The sequence below is a fragment of the Hyposmocoma kahamanoa genome, unplaced genomic scaffold (assembly GCF_003589595.1).
Source record: "Hyposmocoma kahamanoa isolate Upper Pololo Valley unplaced genomic scaffold, ASM358959v1 210, whole genome shotgun sequence".
Classification (NCBI taxonomy): Eukaryota; Metazoa; Arthropoda; class Insecta; order Lepidoptera; family Cosmopterigidae; genus Hyposmocoma; species Hyposmocoma kahamanoa.
In genome coordinates, this window is record NW_020653731.1 from 11,574,126 (window position 1) to 11,594,264 (window position 20,139).

At 35.5% G+C, this 20,139-nt stretch overlaps 1 protein-coding gene across 1 annotated transcript in view; it reads left to right on the top strand.

Moving 5' to 3' along the window:
• The window catches only part of LOC113227372 (photoreceptor-specific nuclear receptor-like), a 57,282-nt gene extending 46,266 nt beyond the window's left edge, over window positions 1–11,016 (top strand). The window contains exons 6-11 of the mRNA XM_026460267.1: window positions 682–839; window positions 1,463–1,550; window positions 3,945–4,053; window positions 4,520–4,616; window positions 7,026–7,145; window positions 10,778–11,016. Coding sequence (XP_026316052.1) covers window positions 682–839; window positions 1,463–1,550; window positions 3,945–4,053; window positions 4,520–4,616; window positions 7,026–7,145; window positions 10,778–11,016 — 811 coding nt within the window. The remainder of the gene's footprint in view (window positions 1–681; window positions 840–1,462; window positions 1,551–3,944; window positions 4,054–4,519; window positions 4,617–7,025; window positions 7,146–10,777) is intronic.
• Window positions 11,017–20,139: the final 9,123 nt, after the last annotated feature.

Consider the following 20,139-nt stretch of genomic DNA (forward strand, 5'->3'; position numbering starts at 1 on the left):
TTTAACAAAATTAAAGAAAGAAAGACAGAAAGAAAATTTTATTCAGTACCATTCATTTTAAATTGTACTTACAAAATAAACAAAAATAAATTAAAACTAAAATTAAGATATTCAATGGGCAACACCCAGTCAGAATAGCCACGGCGCTGGTATTAAGTGGAGCCCATGGGGTGCGTCACAGGCGCACCAAACAAACACCACCCACGAGACATTGCCATTTTTATGTACGCAATCAAATACACACAATTAACAAATAGTGTGTTATGTAATGACTAAATAACAAAAAGGGGAGGTGCTAACCCAAATTTATGTATCATTTTCATAATTTATCACATATTCATAATTTATTAATATAATTATTATGTAAGTAAATACCATGAATTTTTAATTCAAATATCATTAGATTCAACACGACTCAATTTGTTACTACGATAACTAATCTAAAATAGAAAGAAACTACATATTTTGCTAACTATAAGGTGAGAGTAAAACTTATAAAGGAGTATGGTCACATAATATAAATACAAACATACCTACACATATACATTACTTACTTATATACTCGCATCACACGTTGCCGGCAACCTTGTCGTTAATCGAGCATGTAAAGGTAATACTAGTGTAGGAAGCGGAGTTGTAAGATGTAATACACTGACTTATGTATTTGTATCTTCGTTCCAGTCCTCCGGTATCACTGGCCATGGCTCTCTCACCAGCGCGGTACCCGTTGCTGTCTCCGCACTACGCACCGCTGCCGCCGCCAGCGCCGCAACCACCTCAGCCCGACTCCTCACACGAACACAACGGAAACGAAGATCCACGGCATACGGATAGTGATGGTAAGATGACTTGCTTAGCTTTACCCGGCTATGGCAAAGTAGTTTTGCGTAGGTACTTATTTACTTTGATATGTGTATAGGGGTCGATAAGTAGGTACAATCTGTACACATAATTGAAGCCACCTCGCATTTTTAGCATTAAATGCCCTTAATTAAAAGAAATATTGATCAAAATTTAATGAAAAATAGAAACTGGCATAGTATAGTACGCACAGCGCATTCTGCGAGCTGATTATCATGATATAAACATTTAATAGCCTAATTTTCAATATTGCGAACATTTAAAATTAACTAATTTCTTTTTTTACACCACGATATTACGGCAATTTCTACAGAAAGTGATAAAACAAGTGTAAATGCTAACTGTTACAAATGAAGGTTCTTCGAAGGCAAAGTATAGAAGACAAAGAGTTTAACGTCCAGTGTCAAAAATCAAAATGGCGTATTCAGAACGGGTGTGAGTTTTGTACCGACCGAGTTTTTGACCATGTAGGTACCAATACACTAACAATTTTTCATTTGATGTTATTTTGTGTGGCACTACGCGTATATATAGATAAGATATACATAAATCCTTTTTTCAATTTCTTATTTTGAGTCGAGGTAATATTTTGCATTGACAGACGACAGCATCGACGTCACTAATGAAGAGGATTCCACATCATATTCACCGCCTGCCGCGGTGTACCCTCAGAACTGTGCACCTTATAGGTATGCAAAGTTAATTATATCTACGTGTTCTTTAAAAGCTGATGCAATTATAATAGTAAGTAAGAAAGAACGAAAGAAAAAACATTTATTTGTCTATCACAAATGACACCACGTAAGAAAATGAGAAGGAAAACAGAAATAATCTCAGTGCAGAGTACTAAAAAACCGACCTCAAAAGTATGTGGAATTACATATAATTACCATGTTTTATTAAAATCTACCGTATAAATACCGGAGTTATCGCGTAACATACAACCTACAAAAAAAAACATACAGTCGCAATGAGAACCTCCTCCTTTTTTGAAGTCGGTTAAGAAATTGTTAAAAACTTCCAAAGAATTACACACAATACACAAATTAATAAATAATTGTGAAAAAATATCAAGAACAAATGAAAACTATATTAAACCACAAATTATTTACATAAACAAAAACAACATTGCGTGGTGCTCACAGATATAAATATGAAATAACTTTCTTATAAAAAAGACCTACCTCAAAAATTCGTGGAATTACCTCTATTTGCCAAGTTTTATTGAAATCGGATACCGGAAAGTGTGCGAAACCGGATTCATCCCCTACTTTACCACCCTTAGAGGTGAAACATATTCTTCAAATTTAAATGGGTCCAATACTCAAAATCGGTTCATAAATACTTAATCGCGTAACGACCGACAAAAAAAAACAGTCGAATTGTGAACCTTCTCCTTTTTTTACATCTTACTTATGCAACTAATATAATCGCAAAAATGTTATTGTTATAACATAAACATAAATAATATTAATAACAATAGCACTTTGATTCTAAATCGAGTACCTATAGATACTTAAAAAACTTGAGATTTATTTAAGTACATAGGGCGCACTATAAGTTTCCGGAACTGGCCACTTACATAAACAATATTTAAAAAGTAATTACAACATTTGAAAATGGCACTCTTTGACTGTAGAATACAGTTTGTTTCATCTGACTGTCACTTGTTTTTACGTTGTGGCGTCATTTTAGAAATTGATTGTCTACATCAGCATGGATTTAACTCGTGAAAATTTTCGTAGTATGATTTTCTACGACTTCAAGTGTTCTGCTTCAAACTGCTTTTGGCGATGAAGTACCATTCACGACGACTATTTACAGCTGGTTTGCAGAATTCAAACGCGATCGTGTGAATCTCAGTGATGAATTTCGTGATGGTCGCCCGTCCGCTGCTGTCAACAAGAAAAACATCGATGTTGTGCGCCGTATGATCAAAACAGACAGGCATGTGACATACCATGAGATTCGGACATCTTTAGGCATAGGCATGAGTCAAATACAATCACTACACAAACATTTGGGTGTGGAAAAGCTGTGCTCTCGGTGGATCCCACACAATTTGACTGAGGCTCAAAAAACGAATCGCGTCACTTGGTGCAATGCCATGCTTCCAGATTCAACAAAGGGGCGTCAAATTTGGTGTGGGACATAGTAACAGGTGACGAAACATGGTTTTATATGTAGTTACGATCCCAAAACAAAGCAGCAATCGAGCGTCTTTCGAGATGAGCCGAAACCAGCCAAAGTGGCGCACGTGCAAAGTGCCTCTAAGCGGATGATTGCTTCTTTTTTTAATAAAACTGGACACGTGGTTACTGTTGCTTTGGAGAATCGTTGTACCGTGAATACCTAGTGATTGGTACGCGACCATTTTTTTGCCGGAAGTCATTGACAAACTCCGTAAAAGTAACCGTAAACACCGTATCATCTTGCACCACGATAATGCCAGTTCTCACACGGCCAAACAGACAAATTAATTTTTGAAGATGAACAACGTTGACCTTGTGAGCCATCCCGCGTATAGTCCCGACCTGGCACCTTGTGACTTTTATTGATTTCCAAAAATTAAGAACCAGTTACGCGGTCAAGGATTTTCATCTCCTGAAGAGGCTGTCGAAGAGTATGAAAAATATGTTTCAGAGATTGTCACGGAGGAGTGGCATAAATGTTTTCAAAATTGGTTCATTAGTACGAAAAAGTGCATTAACGCTAACGGAGAATATTTTGAGAAACAATAAATTCATTTCTGACCATTTATAGTATTTTTTTTGTTAATTATTCCGGAAACTTGTCGTACGCCTCACGTATATATTCAACTATCTCTGTGGTCGAACGGTTACCATGCTGATCTGCCACGCAGAGGTCCTGGGTTCGATTCCCGGGCCGGGAGTAATATTTGTATGGCCTACATTTACTTCTCTCGTGAGTTTGGGTGTAATTTGTGGTTGTTTATGTGTGTGTCCATGGCACCCGCGATACAGGGTCTGAGTGTGTGCGTTATGTAAAAAAAATTATATCTAGGAAGGTTACAGCACACGTTCACAGCGTCGCGTGGCATAAACGCGTACATACATTTTCAGACCACTAGGCGTAGAGAGCGCTGCAGAAACAGCAGCTAGATTGCTGTTCATGGCCGTCAAATGGGCCAAGAACCTGCCCTCGTTCGCCAGCTTGGCTTTCAGAGACCAGGTTAGTTTGGTTTAATTAAGTTTTCACCTGCTTTCTGTTGTCTGCCATAATAATGTGATTATACGTCAAAAGGACTATTATCTCACGAATATCATTACAATAATATGCACTACTAAAATAAACCTGAATATTATTATCCCGATACAATATGCGCTACGAGCTACTTTGTAAGCGTAAGCTCTGTTTTTAAAATATAAATTAATTATTAGTTGTACTTTAAATTCAATTTAATATTAATTCTTAATTAATTCATTCATTAATAATAATTATCGGTTAATAAAATTAAATATAATAATTTAAATTATTAACGGGTCCATACCTAAATAAAGAAACATTTTATTTAATCATTAAAGAAATATTTTTAGTGCATTAATTGAATATATACTAAAAATACTGTAAGCGTCATGCAAGTCTTGCAAAACACTTTTGGAAATAATTTTACATTCTGCTCATTGGGATTTTTCAGGTGATACTCCTAGAAGAAGCGTGGTCGGAACTATTTCTTCTAAACGCAATACAATGGTGCTTACCGCTGGACGCAGCCTGTACTGCATTGTTTGGCAGTGAGCAGACTGATCAAGGTATGTTATTTCTAGTTTGTACCACCGCACGAAATTCTAGGGGCACGCAAAACCCCTTACCTAAGCTTATTAACCAAATTCAAGTGAGAAACTAACCCGAAAAGATTATAAATGTAGCTTATATAATAGCTTACGGTTTCAATGTATAATATAATATATTATATAATAGCTTTATTTACAATATGTTATGGAACGCAATAACAGTTGTAATGTAAATTAATATAATATAATTTTGAATATAATATTAATGTAGTTAATAATGTTTAGCAAGTTATAATTTTGGCTACACTATAGTTGCTAGCTTATTATGCATGTAAAATAAATAAATAAATGTGGGCAGAGTAGTAATTTATTAAAAATGTTAAACAATGCCTACAATAAAAGTAAGAGCAAAACATTTGTGCTAAATTATTGCGTATGCAATATAAGTAGTTATGTTGGTTTCTCATCATCGTATCACGTTGGATTCTTTGTAGCTCGTGCTGTTTTTAATTGATTCATTAAATGGTGAAGGAAAACATCGAAATCTGCATGCATGCATCGTAAAAACAGAGCTTGTAAAAGAGTTCTTCCAGAGAAGTACTGCCATCTTACCTATTTCTACCTACCTTATGTCTCCGGGTGACAGGCGCAGTGCCAGAGCTCCTCAGATCTTTGCGATGTAAAGCTCTGAGTGGCACTGCAACTGTTATGGACAGGCGTGTCGCTTACCACCGGGCGCTCGAATTGTTCGTCCTGTTACTAAGTATCATAAAAAAAATGTCGAAGAAAGTTTATCTTCCACCCGTATTGGAATTACTTCACATATTAATTGCACACAGTCGACACCGACTTCATGCAGCCGAGATCGACTGCATGCAGTTAAATATGACGTCACGCATTAACTGCAAACATGAAGTCAATCAAAGCAGCCTTAAGAGTCTATTCTACCTCAAATAACTTTGATTGATTCCGCATGACAGTGAAAGTGTTGAATCTATCACTTTGAAAAAAAAAAATTGTAAAATTGAGGATTTACGCTGATTACTATATGGTGTTAAAACACATACAAACTTATCGCGAAATTTTACAAGAAAACCGCTGTATTCAATAACTTTATATATCGCACTACTATTACAATAGTGTTGTAACTCAAAAAATGTGAAATTCAAGATTGATGAGATATTTCTGAACGTAAAATTTCTTTCTCTACATGTCATTAAAATTGTCATTAGAATATTGTAAGAAACCATTAAAATATTTCTACTTAACCCAGAAATAGACAAACGTTTTGTGAGCTAGTTCAGGACAAAACAGTCCTTACTCAAAAATATAAAATTACTTTTCACTTATTTTTAAATATATTTCTATTTGGCAAGTACGAAATTGTTCAGATGTCTAATAAATTTTAACCTATACATAAATTATAATAATCTTTCACGAGAACTGAGTAATTAGTTTTTCAGCTATACTAAATAAATTCACATTTTGAGTTAATACACTATTGTATTAGCAATGCGATATCGACTCATCCGTAGCACAAACACCTATGTGCAAGATGCTGCTTATTCTCGGGACATTGTACATTTCGTTCATTGTTCTTGACTGCGGATATCCACAGTCAAGATCAACTGTTCTTCGATTTTATATTCCCGAAACGATACAACGAATATATAAAAAACCTGAAGACACCTTTATATAGGCCTTTTGAATGACGAGATTATGTTGTAACCTCTTTTTGCTGTATAATGACATCGCACTTTGTACTTCGGATGAGTCGACACGTAGAAATGATTTTTTTATATGAACTGAACTAAATAAATACTCAAATATTCGTTTTAAATAGTTTGAGATAGAGCACAAAATCCTCTTTTAAAAACAGTTAAAATTGAGTTCTCAGGTTTTCGCGATTGTTACACATAGGAAATGAAACTATTTTTCCGTATTTAAATCGCGTAGACGACGTTTCGGGCCCTTTACAGGTCCCATAGTCACGGTTGACGGTGACCACAAATTGAAAAATACAACAACAAAAAATTCGTTTGAAAAACAAATATACGCGATTTAAATCCGGAAAATTTTTTTCATTTCCTACAGTTAAAATTGGTTAACGTGGTCGACTTATCGGAACTTACCCTAACTTCGCATAGCTGAAGTATCATTAAACAATTTATTATTCTAAAACTGGGTTATGGTTTTTTATGATAACTCAAAAATTATTTTTTCACTTAGCCTTATTTTGTCAATACGACATACGTTTCTCAAATGGCTTTAAATTCGTTTAAAAAAAATTCTGAAATAAAGCCAGCGTCTCTGCCAAGCAAAATGAACCTTATTAGTCCGGGAAAAAATTAAATTCGAGCTGAGCTAGTATCAACTCTTAATGCACTGACCGTGTTCGGTGTGCCGCAGAGAACGGCACCAGCTCGGCTACGCTGCGGCGCCTGCGCGAGGTGCTGTCACGCTACCGCACCGTGCTGGTGGACCCCGCCGAGTTCGCCTGCATGAAGGCCATCGTGCTTTTCAAGTCTGGTGAGCAACTGCATCTACTTAGATATTAGAGTGACCGACGCTGCAACGAAACCGAACTTCCATTCAAAATTCTTGCATAATTTGACTTTTTGCCTCCGTAGTCGAATAGCTTGCATGCCGGTTTTCATGGTGTCGCCATCTCTGAGGTACCGGGTTCGATCCCCGGCCGGGTCAGAGTAGAAACAAACTTTTCTATATTGTCTCGGGTCTGGGTCATTTGTGGTACATCAGTTGTGGTGTCGTTGTTTCCGATTTCCATAACACAAGTTCTTTAGTTACTTACTTTGGGATTCCCTGCCTGCAGACTTGTTCCCTGAACGTTATAACTTGGGCCTTTTCAAGGCGAGATTGAATAGGCATTATTTTGGTGTGCATGCTCATTGTCACTTTCCATCAGGTGAGATGGAGGTCAATAAATGTGCACTTACATTTTATAAAAAAAAATTCTTAAACAAATATTATTTGTAATTTAGTTACCAATTCTTCTAATTACCCACTTATTCTTACAAGATGTCGTGACGCTTGGACGTGCATAAACTATTCTTCTTAACACACTAGAACTTTCTAATTCACACTATATCCACGCATCTACATTTAACAAATTTCTGGACATTGCTAAATGCACATTTGACACTGTATAGAATGGTTAGACATTGCATAGAATACCGGATTACAGTGTCAAACAGAAATAACAGATTTGATTATTTTGTCTTCATTAAATACTTTGCCAATGCACGACTGACATTCTACACAATACGTATCCAGATGTCACGAACTTCTTGCTTTTTGTTTTTTTTTTTGCTATGTTTTTGTTTTGTATTAGTATAGATGTATTCTTATTAGACTGTGTCGTGAATTACATTTACTATTGTGTTTACAAGTATATATATTATCATTGGTTTCTTTCTCCACATTCGTGCTCATTTTTGTGGTTTTCTTCCCTCCATTATCATACAGTCCATATCGTTCACTTCACGTAGATTTTACTTACAATGTCTAGGTAATATGTATAACGAATATTAACTACTTACGCATTGCCTAAAGGAATCCGATATTGCGTATTGCAAAATGACAAGGAATTGTACACAAATTATGAATTATAAACATTTGAGTATAGTTTTAAAAAGAAAAGTTAACTTAGTTATGAGCTGAGTATTAATATAATTATTTCAGTATAATCCACCATTTAATGGACGATTTAATCCACCATTTTATGTAACAATTAAGTAACTTAAATATACCCCCTTACTTATTCTCCACTTCATAAAATTTACCAATAATAGGTGTGATGATTATCAATAACACTTTTTCTAACTTGACGGCCTCCGTGATCAAGTGACTTCCACACTGGTTTTACACACAGTAGAAGTGCTTAGTGCGCGTGGTACGTGTGCCAACGATATATGGAGTTCTACATAATTGAGCCCAGTCCGCCATTTTCGCTTTGTACGTTATGGCCGTGTCAATTGTCAAAACCTCGAAAACTGTAGAAAATTGCATCTTTGGAATATAAAATAACAGTCGCACTTGTAATATTATCTGTAGTGGTGTTTAATTTTAACAAATTTTCAATTTTCTGTTTATCGTAATAATTTTTTTGTTACAAGAAAGTAAACCTCATACCGCTGCAATATGGCCGATTCTTTTTTTGGAGAACTCAGTGAACATATCGAATTCGTCATTCAGCTATTGACCACTAGATGGCAACACACTGACTGAAATTTCCATATAAAATCAAAACGTCGTAACTTGCAATAATAGATATTGAACTTTTAACGATATGCCAACAGGGTAAAGTTTAAATTATAACAGACCAGAATTTGTTACTTCTTTTTAAATCAAAACTACGACCAATCATTATCAAGACTTCATAACATTTCAAATGACGAATGTGTGAGTTTTGGTGACAGCGGTTCTGATAGTAATTGAGGCTTAACACACTTGCATTGCTTTTTTTTCTTCCGTGGGTTTTTATGGTGTCGCCATCTCTGAGGTCCCGAGTTCGATTCTCCACCGGGTCAATGTAGAATGTGTGTGTTTTCCGATTTCCATAACATAAGTGCTTTGGGATCAAAGAAACGGATGTGATGTTGTTGATGTTGCTGTCTAATAACGGGATCTTATTATGTATTTATATATATTTATAATTTTAATCATCACCATGTATTTCAATGTATCTGCTGTAACTTATGTTGACGAATAAATATATTATTGGAATTTTATTAGTATTCTCTGAACCGGCTTTCTCAATCGCTACAACTTCTGTATTATGGTAGAATATAGGTAGAATGAGAGAGTCGTTGGCCTGTAAATGACAAAAACCCAGTCTAAAAAAGGATGCGATGAATAATCCTATATATATATATTCTATATATTATAACCTATATATATTAGGAAACAAGTTTTCGTTTTAATTATAGAAATGCTGGGCAAACTGGTTCTATAAAGAATAATTTATTGAAATGTAATACCTATGTACCTATATAAATTAATTATAACTTAATATTAGTTGAAGTCCGACGGGGAAAACCGCAAAAATAGACCGCTGCATATTAATGTTATCATCATATTATTGTGTTTGTTTTCCGCCACGCCTTTATTACTGGAATTTGAGTTAGAGTAGGAAATCGAGTAGGTAATAATACGTTTTAATTTTGTAATAAGACATTTTACTGCATAATTTCCTAAATAATAATCCTAATTACAATTACAAACCTAATAACCTAATTGGTTTGACTTATCGCCTCGCAAGCAGAGGCCGTGATTTCGAATCCGATAAACTCGGGTTTTTCGGAATTTATATGCGCAGTTAAATTTGAAATTTATTATCAGAAGCTTTTCGGTGAAGTAATACATCGTGCAGGTCTCCTGCACGTCGAAGAAGGTTCACAACTCTTGGAAAACGTGTGATGTTCCTAACCCATATTGAGATGAGACCTGTGCCCAGCAGGAGGGCATATAAATTGGTTAATGTCTTGGTAGCGGTAGAGCTAATTGTGAAAAAGTTTTCACATTAGCTGAATACGTTTGGTGTGGGAAGTTAAGAATTCAATAATATGAAATTGCACTTGTATTTTTTTTCACCTTATATTTCCTATTTATCATTTTTTCCAGTTTACAAGTAATTTATTGACAGGTGTGTGCCATTGGAATTAGGTTTGCCCAGTTCATGATCGATTTCACAGGTGGTAACAAAATTATCTTATGATGACTACAGTCACCAGCTGGAAGATTTTTTTTACTACGGCCTATAGAGCGACTGGATTACAATAGTTTTATTAAAACTACCAACATAGACATCACATTTCAAAATGGAAATTAAGGAGCTAACAAGAGAGAACATAAAGTCTGGCAACTTTGTTGCCCAAAGCATTGTCATTTCATGTACAGGGACTGTCAAGTGCAGTTTTCTATTTCTGTTTGTTTCAAACAGAAATTACAGGCACATGGGACTTGTCAACTTATGTCTCAAGGTGCGCAGTGACAGTGCCCCTTAGATCTTTGCGATTTAAAGCTCTGAGGGGCACTACAACTGTTATGGACAGGCGTGTCGCTAACCACCAGGCGCACGACTTATTCGTCCCATCAATTGCTATCATAAAAATAATATTAAACATCAATCATCTTTCCAGAAACTCGAGGCCTAAAAGACCCACTCCAAATCGAAAACCTCCAAGACCAAGCTCAAGTAATGCTCATGACACACGCCAGAACAGCCCACGGTGCTGCGCCTGCAAGATTTGGAAGATTATTGCTGCTCCTTCCACTGTTGCGTCTGGTCACCCCACATCAGCTCGAAAGGGAGTTCTTTGCTAAGACTATTGGACAGACGCCTATGGAGAAAGTGCTTGCAGATATGTATAAAAATTGAACTGGATTTCACGAAAATAACTTTAGCAGTTAAAAGCACGTAATTAATTGGTAAATTCTTTCCAATGTGAATAAAATCTAATGCTTAAAACTGGGGGCTGTCTAACCTTTTGCTATGTTATCCTTACCGTGCATAGGTTAGAAGAATAGATATATCTATGGCTAGAAGCATAGATATGTTAGAAGTGCCAGATGGCGAAACAATGTCCGAACAATATCATCTCTGAAGTAAAGAACTTTGAAGAACTCGGACTCGAGCAGTCCAATCCAGAGATGGGCAAAGGTTTAAAACCCAATCAATTCGTCCGGGTTGAACCCATTCCTACCCAAAATCATTTCAATTTCGTATTTATCATTAAAATTTCGACATAAAAAATGTTTTGTAGACGATAAAGAGCCAACTGCACACAATACCTACGCTACATTATGAATCGATTTTTATGAAGATCGATTTAAATGCATACGGTTTAAAGTCTTTGTGCCAATGTATTTCAATCCGATTTTCAAGGGAATCGATTCAATAGAAAGAGAAATCGAATCGTTTAGATCAGAAAGCAATAAATATTTTATAATAACCATTTAATTTTAACAAAACTCGATTTACACAAATATTTAGTTGTACAGGGTGAAGAGCACGTCAAGCTTGACGCTTAACACTTAAATCAAACTCTATGCCGCTTACGATAAGAACGGTCTAAAGTGCAAAGTATAAAGTACAAAGCTTGACGTGCTCTTGACTGTACCTGAATACTTTTTGCACTCGATTTCGGGCGTTAATTTTAACTCAATTTGAACTCGGCTATAGCTCATCTCTGGTCCAATTACGTTAAATCGTAATATCCCACCAACTACGGTCTTAGCTAAATTTGTTACGATCATATGAATTAGAACCAATCTTGGAGAGTTGCTGTCTCAGGACATGACGAGGTGTGACAAGATAGACTGTACGTCTTATTACGGTTAACTCGAAATCTCCTAACACGACTAGGTTACCTGATTGATGAATAAAATAACTGATGCATGTATGAACGCGAATGAATTGGGGGTTTTTATCTAAAGTCTAAGCCAAATAATAATTTATTCCGTAGGTAAAAAAATACATTAGAAAGCGTCACATTTAAGCTACTGCTCGTTCACTACGCTGACTTCCCTGAGAAGAACGAGCAAGAAACTCTAAGCATTACTCTTTTCAAATAAACTTAGATGCTATGGGATACACTTTGAATCATAATTGTGTAGAATCTAGAGCCATGTCGTCTTTCCATACATGTTAAAAGGAATAGTAATATTTTTATGAAAAATAGTGACAGACATAACATTAATACGAGGAATAAAAATAAACTAGCTTTTCTTGATAGTCGTCTTCACAAAGTCAAAAAATCATTTAAGGGGCAATGTATACGCTTCTATAACAAGATTCCGGTTGATATACAAAATTTGCCTTTCACGAGGTTTAAAACTATAGTGAAACAAAAACTTTATACTAAAGGTTATTATACAACTTCTGCGTACTTGGATGACAAAAATCCGTGGTAGTAACCCGTTTAGCTCATGGAGGTAGTCTCAATCTGATGTTTCAAATAAAAAAATATTGTAAATGTTATTTACAAAGAGCAACCCCTAGAGTTTCTTGCTCATTCTTCTCAGGGGAATCTGCCTTACGAATGAGCGGTAGAGTTTAACCATTGTGACGATTTCAAGTGTAATAATGCTTACCTATGAAATAAAGATTATTTTGAATTTGAATTTGAATACATCTTTATCTAACAAATACTCTTCAATTTTTAACTGACTTCAAAAAAAGGAGGAGGTTCTCAATTCGACTGTGTTTTCTTTTATATGTATGTTAGGGGATAACTTTTATAGTAATGATAACTCGATAATAATTTGTGAACCGATTTTGATTATTCATTTTTGTTGTTGAAAAGAGTACCTCAGATGTGGTCCCATTTAAATTTGAAGAAAATATTCCACCTATAAGGGTGGCAAACTAGGGGATGAATGACTTTTGAGGTCGGTTTTTTAGTACTCTATACTGTTTTGTAATATAACATTTCAATCAAAATATTTTTAATTTCTTTTCTACTTTTAATCAAATTTTTGAAGTTGTGGAAGTTGTTTTTTTTTTAATGATAATGACAGGAATTCCGTGTTAGGATTTCGGGTTAATTCAAATTATTATACAGGGTTGTTTGTAAAATACTAAAAACCTAGCAGGACTATATTACTTATGTATTATACTTATATTAACTTCATAAACAACAACTTTTGTTCCATTACTTCTTAGAAAACATAATAAATTAACCTTGTTGACGACCTTCGCGGTCAAGTGGCTTGCACACCGGTTTTCATGGTGTCGCCATCTCTGAGATCCCGGGATTGTTCCCCGGTCGGGTCAATGTAGGATCTAACCTTTCTGTATTGATAGATAGATAGATAGTTTATTTGCCAACAAAGCACACACATTACATGAAATACAAAGACAGAACAAACAATTAAGTAAATACTTAAAAACGAACAAAAACAGGATTGTATAAACAACAAATATAAAAACAAATCAACTTATAATAGAAAAATGTATCATGTGTGCTGCCATGGCGCATAGGATGCAGCTCAGTGTACAACCGTCGCAAAAACGACGCGCTGATTTTCAGCTATCTCTCATAAGGTTACGCGGAATAAAATGTGAAGAGAAAAAGATTGTTGTCTGTGCAAAATTTATTGTTGTATGTGTATGTGTATGGTCCTGCGTCTGAGTATTTGTGGTACCACCGTTGTTTCCGATTTCCATAACACAAGTGCTTTAGCTACTTACTTTGGGATCAAACCAATGTGATGTTGTGTAATAATGTTGTACTGTCTAACACTTTTTCAATGGCGGACTTGCAGTTTTGGCTGCCGTAGACCCCAAGCCATAAATCAGTACCAGCATCCGTTCATTAGGTTTTGAGTTTATCACGATCAGACAGATAGACAGACGTAGTGATGTAGTGATTATACATTACATTATAGATAATATCGCACTATTAATACAATAGTGTACTAACTCAAAATGGATATTTTTTCCAGAATCGATGAAAAACGAATTACTGGTTTTCCGTGAAAGATTATTGAAATTTATATAATTTATATTTAAACCTACACGGTTAAAGTTTATTACAGACATCTAAACAATTTTCTACTCGCCAAATATACTGATATTTGCGTAAAGACTTACATAAAGTTTCGTCTCATTTTGTGTTAAGTACAGTTACAACACTATTGTAATAGTGCAATAATTATCTATATATTATTTTCTCGTTATCGTCAGTGAATTTTTTGTCACAATTGGCTTCCCTAAAATCTAGGCGCCCTTAGCCCGAGCTTACTGGGCCTTGGGGCAAATCCGCCACTGCACTTTTTGGATCTGTATTTTGGTAGTAAGTCCAAAACCAACTGGCCACCTTCGATTCAATCGACAAGCGTCCCATCCCAAAAGGCTTATAAGTGACTCGGAATTAGTTGAGGCGAAGCGGAAGAGCCTTGAACACCGCCGTAATGTTGCCTGCATATCGGTATTCTACAGGATATAGGTATCACGGAAAGTGTGGAATTGCATAATTTGATTCCGGCTTTCCCTTTCTATATTCGGGGGACTAGACGTGGGCTGGGATTCCACCTCTATGTTGTGGATATTCCCATGATTCACACGAAGCGTTTCGCTTCCACATTTATATGGCGAGCGTCTAGAGAGTGGAATTCCCTGCCGACTTATTCCCCGAACGCTATAACTTGGACCTTTTCAAGGCGAGAGTAAATAGGCATTATCTAGTTCGTCGACTTCATCATCACTTTCCATCAGGTGAGATGGAGGTCAAATGCGCATTTATTTTTTATTAAAAAAATACTACAACCCGATGCAAAACGCAGAATGCAGAAGCGACGACCTCCACCCCCGCGGTGGAGGTTGTCGGGTTGGAGGTCGTCGCTTCTGCATTCTGCGTTTTGCATCGGACGGGTATTTACGTGTTACCGCACAGAGTTATCACCGATCTATTTTTGTTGTGAATGAAAGCATAATTTGATTTATTAAAAGTTATGGAATAAAAATTGTTGTTTAGGTTGATAGTAGGTACTAATATAGTCCTACAAGATTGTTAGAATTTTACAATAAGTCTGTATAAATACTGACTATTAGATGTAAAAAAAGTTTCGAGACGATGTTACTCAAAAACAATTGAGTGTGGTAATAGGTACTTAAAACAACACACACTACGTTCATTTGTATTAAGATTTAAATTTGTGTATTTTGGACTAAGATAAAATTATCAAAAAATTTGCCAATTCGAAGCTACTTCAACAATGGCGACCCATTTATATAGGTACGTGCAATATACAATTTAATACTAGTCATATAAGCTTGTACATACATAGCTTACTGTCTGAAACGAATTATGGCCTCAATATTTTGTTTATATTTTGTAAATTATAACCTCACATAACCTCAAAATCTTATATATTCAATCTAAAACAAAACTGCGTTGGCAAAACTTCGTAAAAAATCTTACGAAATTCATTATAACAATAAAACAATAAGTTTCGAGCAGAGAGAAAAAAAATACAATAAAGTATAACGTTAAACACACAATTATTATATCTAATAAATTTTTAAAGCAAGAATTTAAATAAGTATTATTAGGTGTCTAATCATTGTTATTTTTAAGCGTTATATACATATACTTATGTATTTCCTATATCTGCCTACGTACAGAATCCCGATAATAATACCCCGAGATAAATAAACCTGATACTCATTACCAAGGCATTGACTATTATCAAACATTAATATGTAATAACTTTAGTTCTGCGCCTTTTTGTATTTCTCACATTTTTTTGTAAACTTCCCACGCACCTATCTCCTGGGTTTCTGGTCGTAACTGAGTGGCAATTTTTATTATTTTGATATATATTCTAAAATATTATCACGAAGTATTACTTCATGTCAGTCAACCGTGACCATGGGACCTGTAAAGGGCCCGAAACGTCGGTTTGTTTGAAAAAACAAATATACGCGATTTAAATCCGGAAAAATAGTTTCATTTCCTATATTACTTCATATTCGAGTACAGTACCCTGAAACATTATTGATAATTTCACGATAGGTTCGAAGCCCCTTAGCCTACGAAGAGACGTTGGCTCTCTGTGTGTATTCTACCGTCTTTATAACGGGGAATGCTCTGAGGAACTTTTCAAACTGGTGCCACCGTCTGGTTTCCACCATCGCACCTCCCGCCAAAGGAATTGGAGTCCGTCCTCACATCTTAGACGCCTGGTATTGTAAGAGCACGCGGGCATTTCGTTTGTTCCTTCCTCGAACCTGCAAGATGTGGAATGACTTGTGATATAGGGTTCTTCAAAAGGCATGTTTACAGGGCTCTCAAAAGCTGGCAACGCATAGGCAGCTCATCTGATGTCCATGGGCGACGATGATCCCCATCGAGTGGCTCGTCTGCTCATTTGCCTCTTTCTTTACAAAAAAAAAATATTGCCACCGAAATTAAGTAGGCAAATCTAACTTGAAAATTACCCAACTAAAATTTAGATGAATTCGCATTTTGAGTTGTATATTTCGTGCGAAACTTGTTCTGTTGATGAGTTATGTTTATTTATAGATAAGGTAGACGTATAATGGTTACAAAGACTCGATTTTGAAGGCTGAGTAAGTTCGAACGTACTTCTTAGTTACGATAAAAAATTGTTTGATGAGAGATATGTCGTAGGTTTGAATGAAAAGTGAAATATTTTTCTCGGAAACCCTAAAAGACGTAGAACAAAAGTTGCTCGAATGGGAATGCCTTTTTAAGAAGTATCGTTTTGCTAAAAATAACCCTCTGTGGGTAGCTAGATATAAATCCCATGTAAAAATGCCTTTGATGTTAGAAGGCTTTTAAAAATATGTGTAAATGCTTGTAAATATGTGTATGTATTACTTAGTTTAAGAAATACGAATTTAAGTTTGATCACAAGTTGTATATCTACTTATCAATAGTAAAGAATCCAGAGGCTTGCTTTAAGAAATTTGTTAAACTAGGGTGTAACATTATACACTACTCTACATCATTTTCAACTAACTACTCGCCTAAGGATTTTATCCAAAGATAATTAATCACCAGAATGCAAAATTTACCAAATAGAACATGTGATTGTTTTATTCGACTAGGAAAGTTGCCCTCTGTAGACTTCCCCCAAACATATGTATCTTTGATGGATAAGTTACGTGCGTGCCCTGTGCACTTTTGTTGTACAGTAAACATACGTTCCATTTTCTTGTAATGAATTATTTATTTAAAAAAATAGTAGTTTCATAACTTATAATATAACTTAATAGTTATTCAATAAACTTAGGATGTTTCACCATCATGATATTCCATTATTTTTTGTGAAATTACTTCATTAGTTTGTTATAATTATAATACGAAGATCGAACACTTAGAAAAAATCGTTCAATCCGCTTGGATTCGAATTCTAGCAACCGTATTAGACGCTATGTTAATTAAGCCACGGAACGAACCAGTAGGCCTTACGATGTTTTCTATTTGCTTGTTGCAGATCATTGTTTTTTTGTTTTTAACGTCTTTTTTGCTGTAGCGCCATCTGTTTGAGATCATCATCTGTGAGAAATTGATTTCTTCGCTCAGTAGTTTCACAAGTTTCTCGCGTAGAAACGACGTTGGTGCAACAAGCACATGGAGAAATTCGTGAGGGTTGCTGAGACTTTTCGTAGCTCAGTTAGGACAGCGATAGCTCCGATATGGCGAGGACGCTGGTTCGAGTCCAGGCCGGAGATTGCAATTACACAAAAAAAAATTAATATCATGGTCGTGCTAAATCAGGGTTTCTTAACCTGTGGTCCATGGGACCCTAAGGGGACCGTGTAATGAGCGCCGGGAGTCCATAACGAGCCTACCTAACATGTTGCATTAATATAAAAATTGGTCAAAGTCAAAGTCAAAGATTATTTATTCCATAGGTAAAATAAATTTACACTTGAAAACGTCACATTTAAGCTACTGCTCGTTCACTACGCTGACCTCCCTGAGAAGAACGAGCAAGAAACTCTAGGGATGGTATACAATATGTCGTGAGCAAATAGGTGCAGTGCACGTGACCTTTTTGAATTTTGGGGCCCTTTAATTGCCATCACGCAATGCAATACTCGATCCTTTGTTATTTTATTTATTTATTTTTTTTAAAGCATGCGTATTAACCTAATCCTGGCGGCTCACCAAAAACCAGAGTAGGTTTATCCGTGCACCGCAAGATGTTCTTCAACTTTTCGGAAAGGGTCCGTGGACCCTGTACTAAATGATAGTAAACAAAATGATGAATTATTCATGATATTCAATAAAATACATGATGAATAATTTAAGTTTTTATGAAATTTCGAGAACTGACGGTTACTTCTAAATTACATAGTCGTCAAACTTAAATTCAAATAGTCATAAACGCTTCAAGTAAATGTGTAAACGCGTTTCGTCAAAAAAAAATATGCAACTGCCAAAAATGTAACCGAATAACCAAATGTAATTATAAATTAGTGATTAAATATTAAATGTGATGTCGAACATTGTACTTTTGTTTTATTTATACACACAGGCACATGGGACTTGTCAACTTATGCCCCAGGGTGACGGACTCAGTGGCAGTGCCCTTCAGATCTTTGCGACTTAAAGCTCTGAGTGACACTGCAACTGTTATCGACAGGGGTGTAGCTTACCATCAGGCGGACGACTTGTTCGTCCCGTCACTTGATATTATAAAAAAAAAGTAGTACCTACTCGACCAACTCAAAAAGCAATGTCTAGTGTGAAGCTTAATTCGCAATATGCGGCTTATAATTTGCTCGAGTATCACGTCTTATTTGAAAGTATAATTGTTTCGGACGGAGAACGACAGACCCCATCAGTTGTCTAGCACACGGAAGAAGCACCTACGGAGTTGTTCTTCAGTTGACGCAGAGGTAAAATAAAGTGATGGGTGGAACGATGCAAATCGAAAACTATGAAAACTAATTTAGGTATTTGAAATTATTGGTGTACAACAGAGTTCAAAATTATCAGGATATTTCCTTTGAGAATTGTCATATTAGATACATATTCGATAATTATCAACGCTGATTATATTAGATCATAGTTTTGGGTAATTTTTGACCAAATACCTGTAACTAGTATGTGCGGAGGAAGAGTTATTTTCCTTAAAATATAGTTTACAATGCAATGATGAATCTTCATTTCTACAAAATTATTATTGTTACACTGGATTCCATTGTGGTTTAAAAAAAACATATTTACCATAGGTCAAATTTTGGTTGCGGCTCTCATTTAGTAGGTTAGGTTAGGTTAGTGAGAAAACTAAATAAACACGAAAAAACTTTGTGAAAATGTTTCTTTTTTTCTTGCCGGCGAAGCGAGACAAAAATTGCCACCAAAAATTGCCATTCATAGCCTCTCTAAAACTATTCACGTTTAGATGTCTCTGATTTAAACACAGGCACGACATTGCTAGCGGTAGCATTTTGTTCTTCCAATACATTTTCTAAAGATCAAAATCATTATTCATGTGTATTTTATCAAAATTATTACAGTGATAATTATCACTTCAAACCTTGGTATTAAATGAGGGTGTAATTTTCGCCTACGTGGTATAAGGAATATATGCGCCTGGATAGTAACTACTTTGCAGTGGTCATGTTACGAAAAGGGTATGCTTGGAATTAGTACAATTGTACAGTGGCCGGGGAGTAAGGGATTGGACGAGTACGAGTTACAAGGCCGAGAGCCAGCAAGGCCGTCTATTAATACGAGTCATGCAATACTCGATCCCGTCGTAGCCTTAGGTATATAATGATTTTCTCAAATCAATGTGAGGAAATAATAGAAGAAGGCTAACAGAAAAAGTTAAAAATATGTTAATTAAAATTAAAAGTAATATTTGACATAGCATTTCCAGGCATTTTCGTAATCGTAATCACCCTTCTCACTAGAACTTATTTTCGTGACGAACATGGAAAAAGGGCCAAAAAAAAACAGAAAAGAATATCATATAATAGGGGTTAAAGTATGAAATTGCCGATTTGTACTGAAAA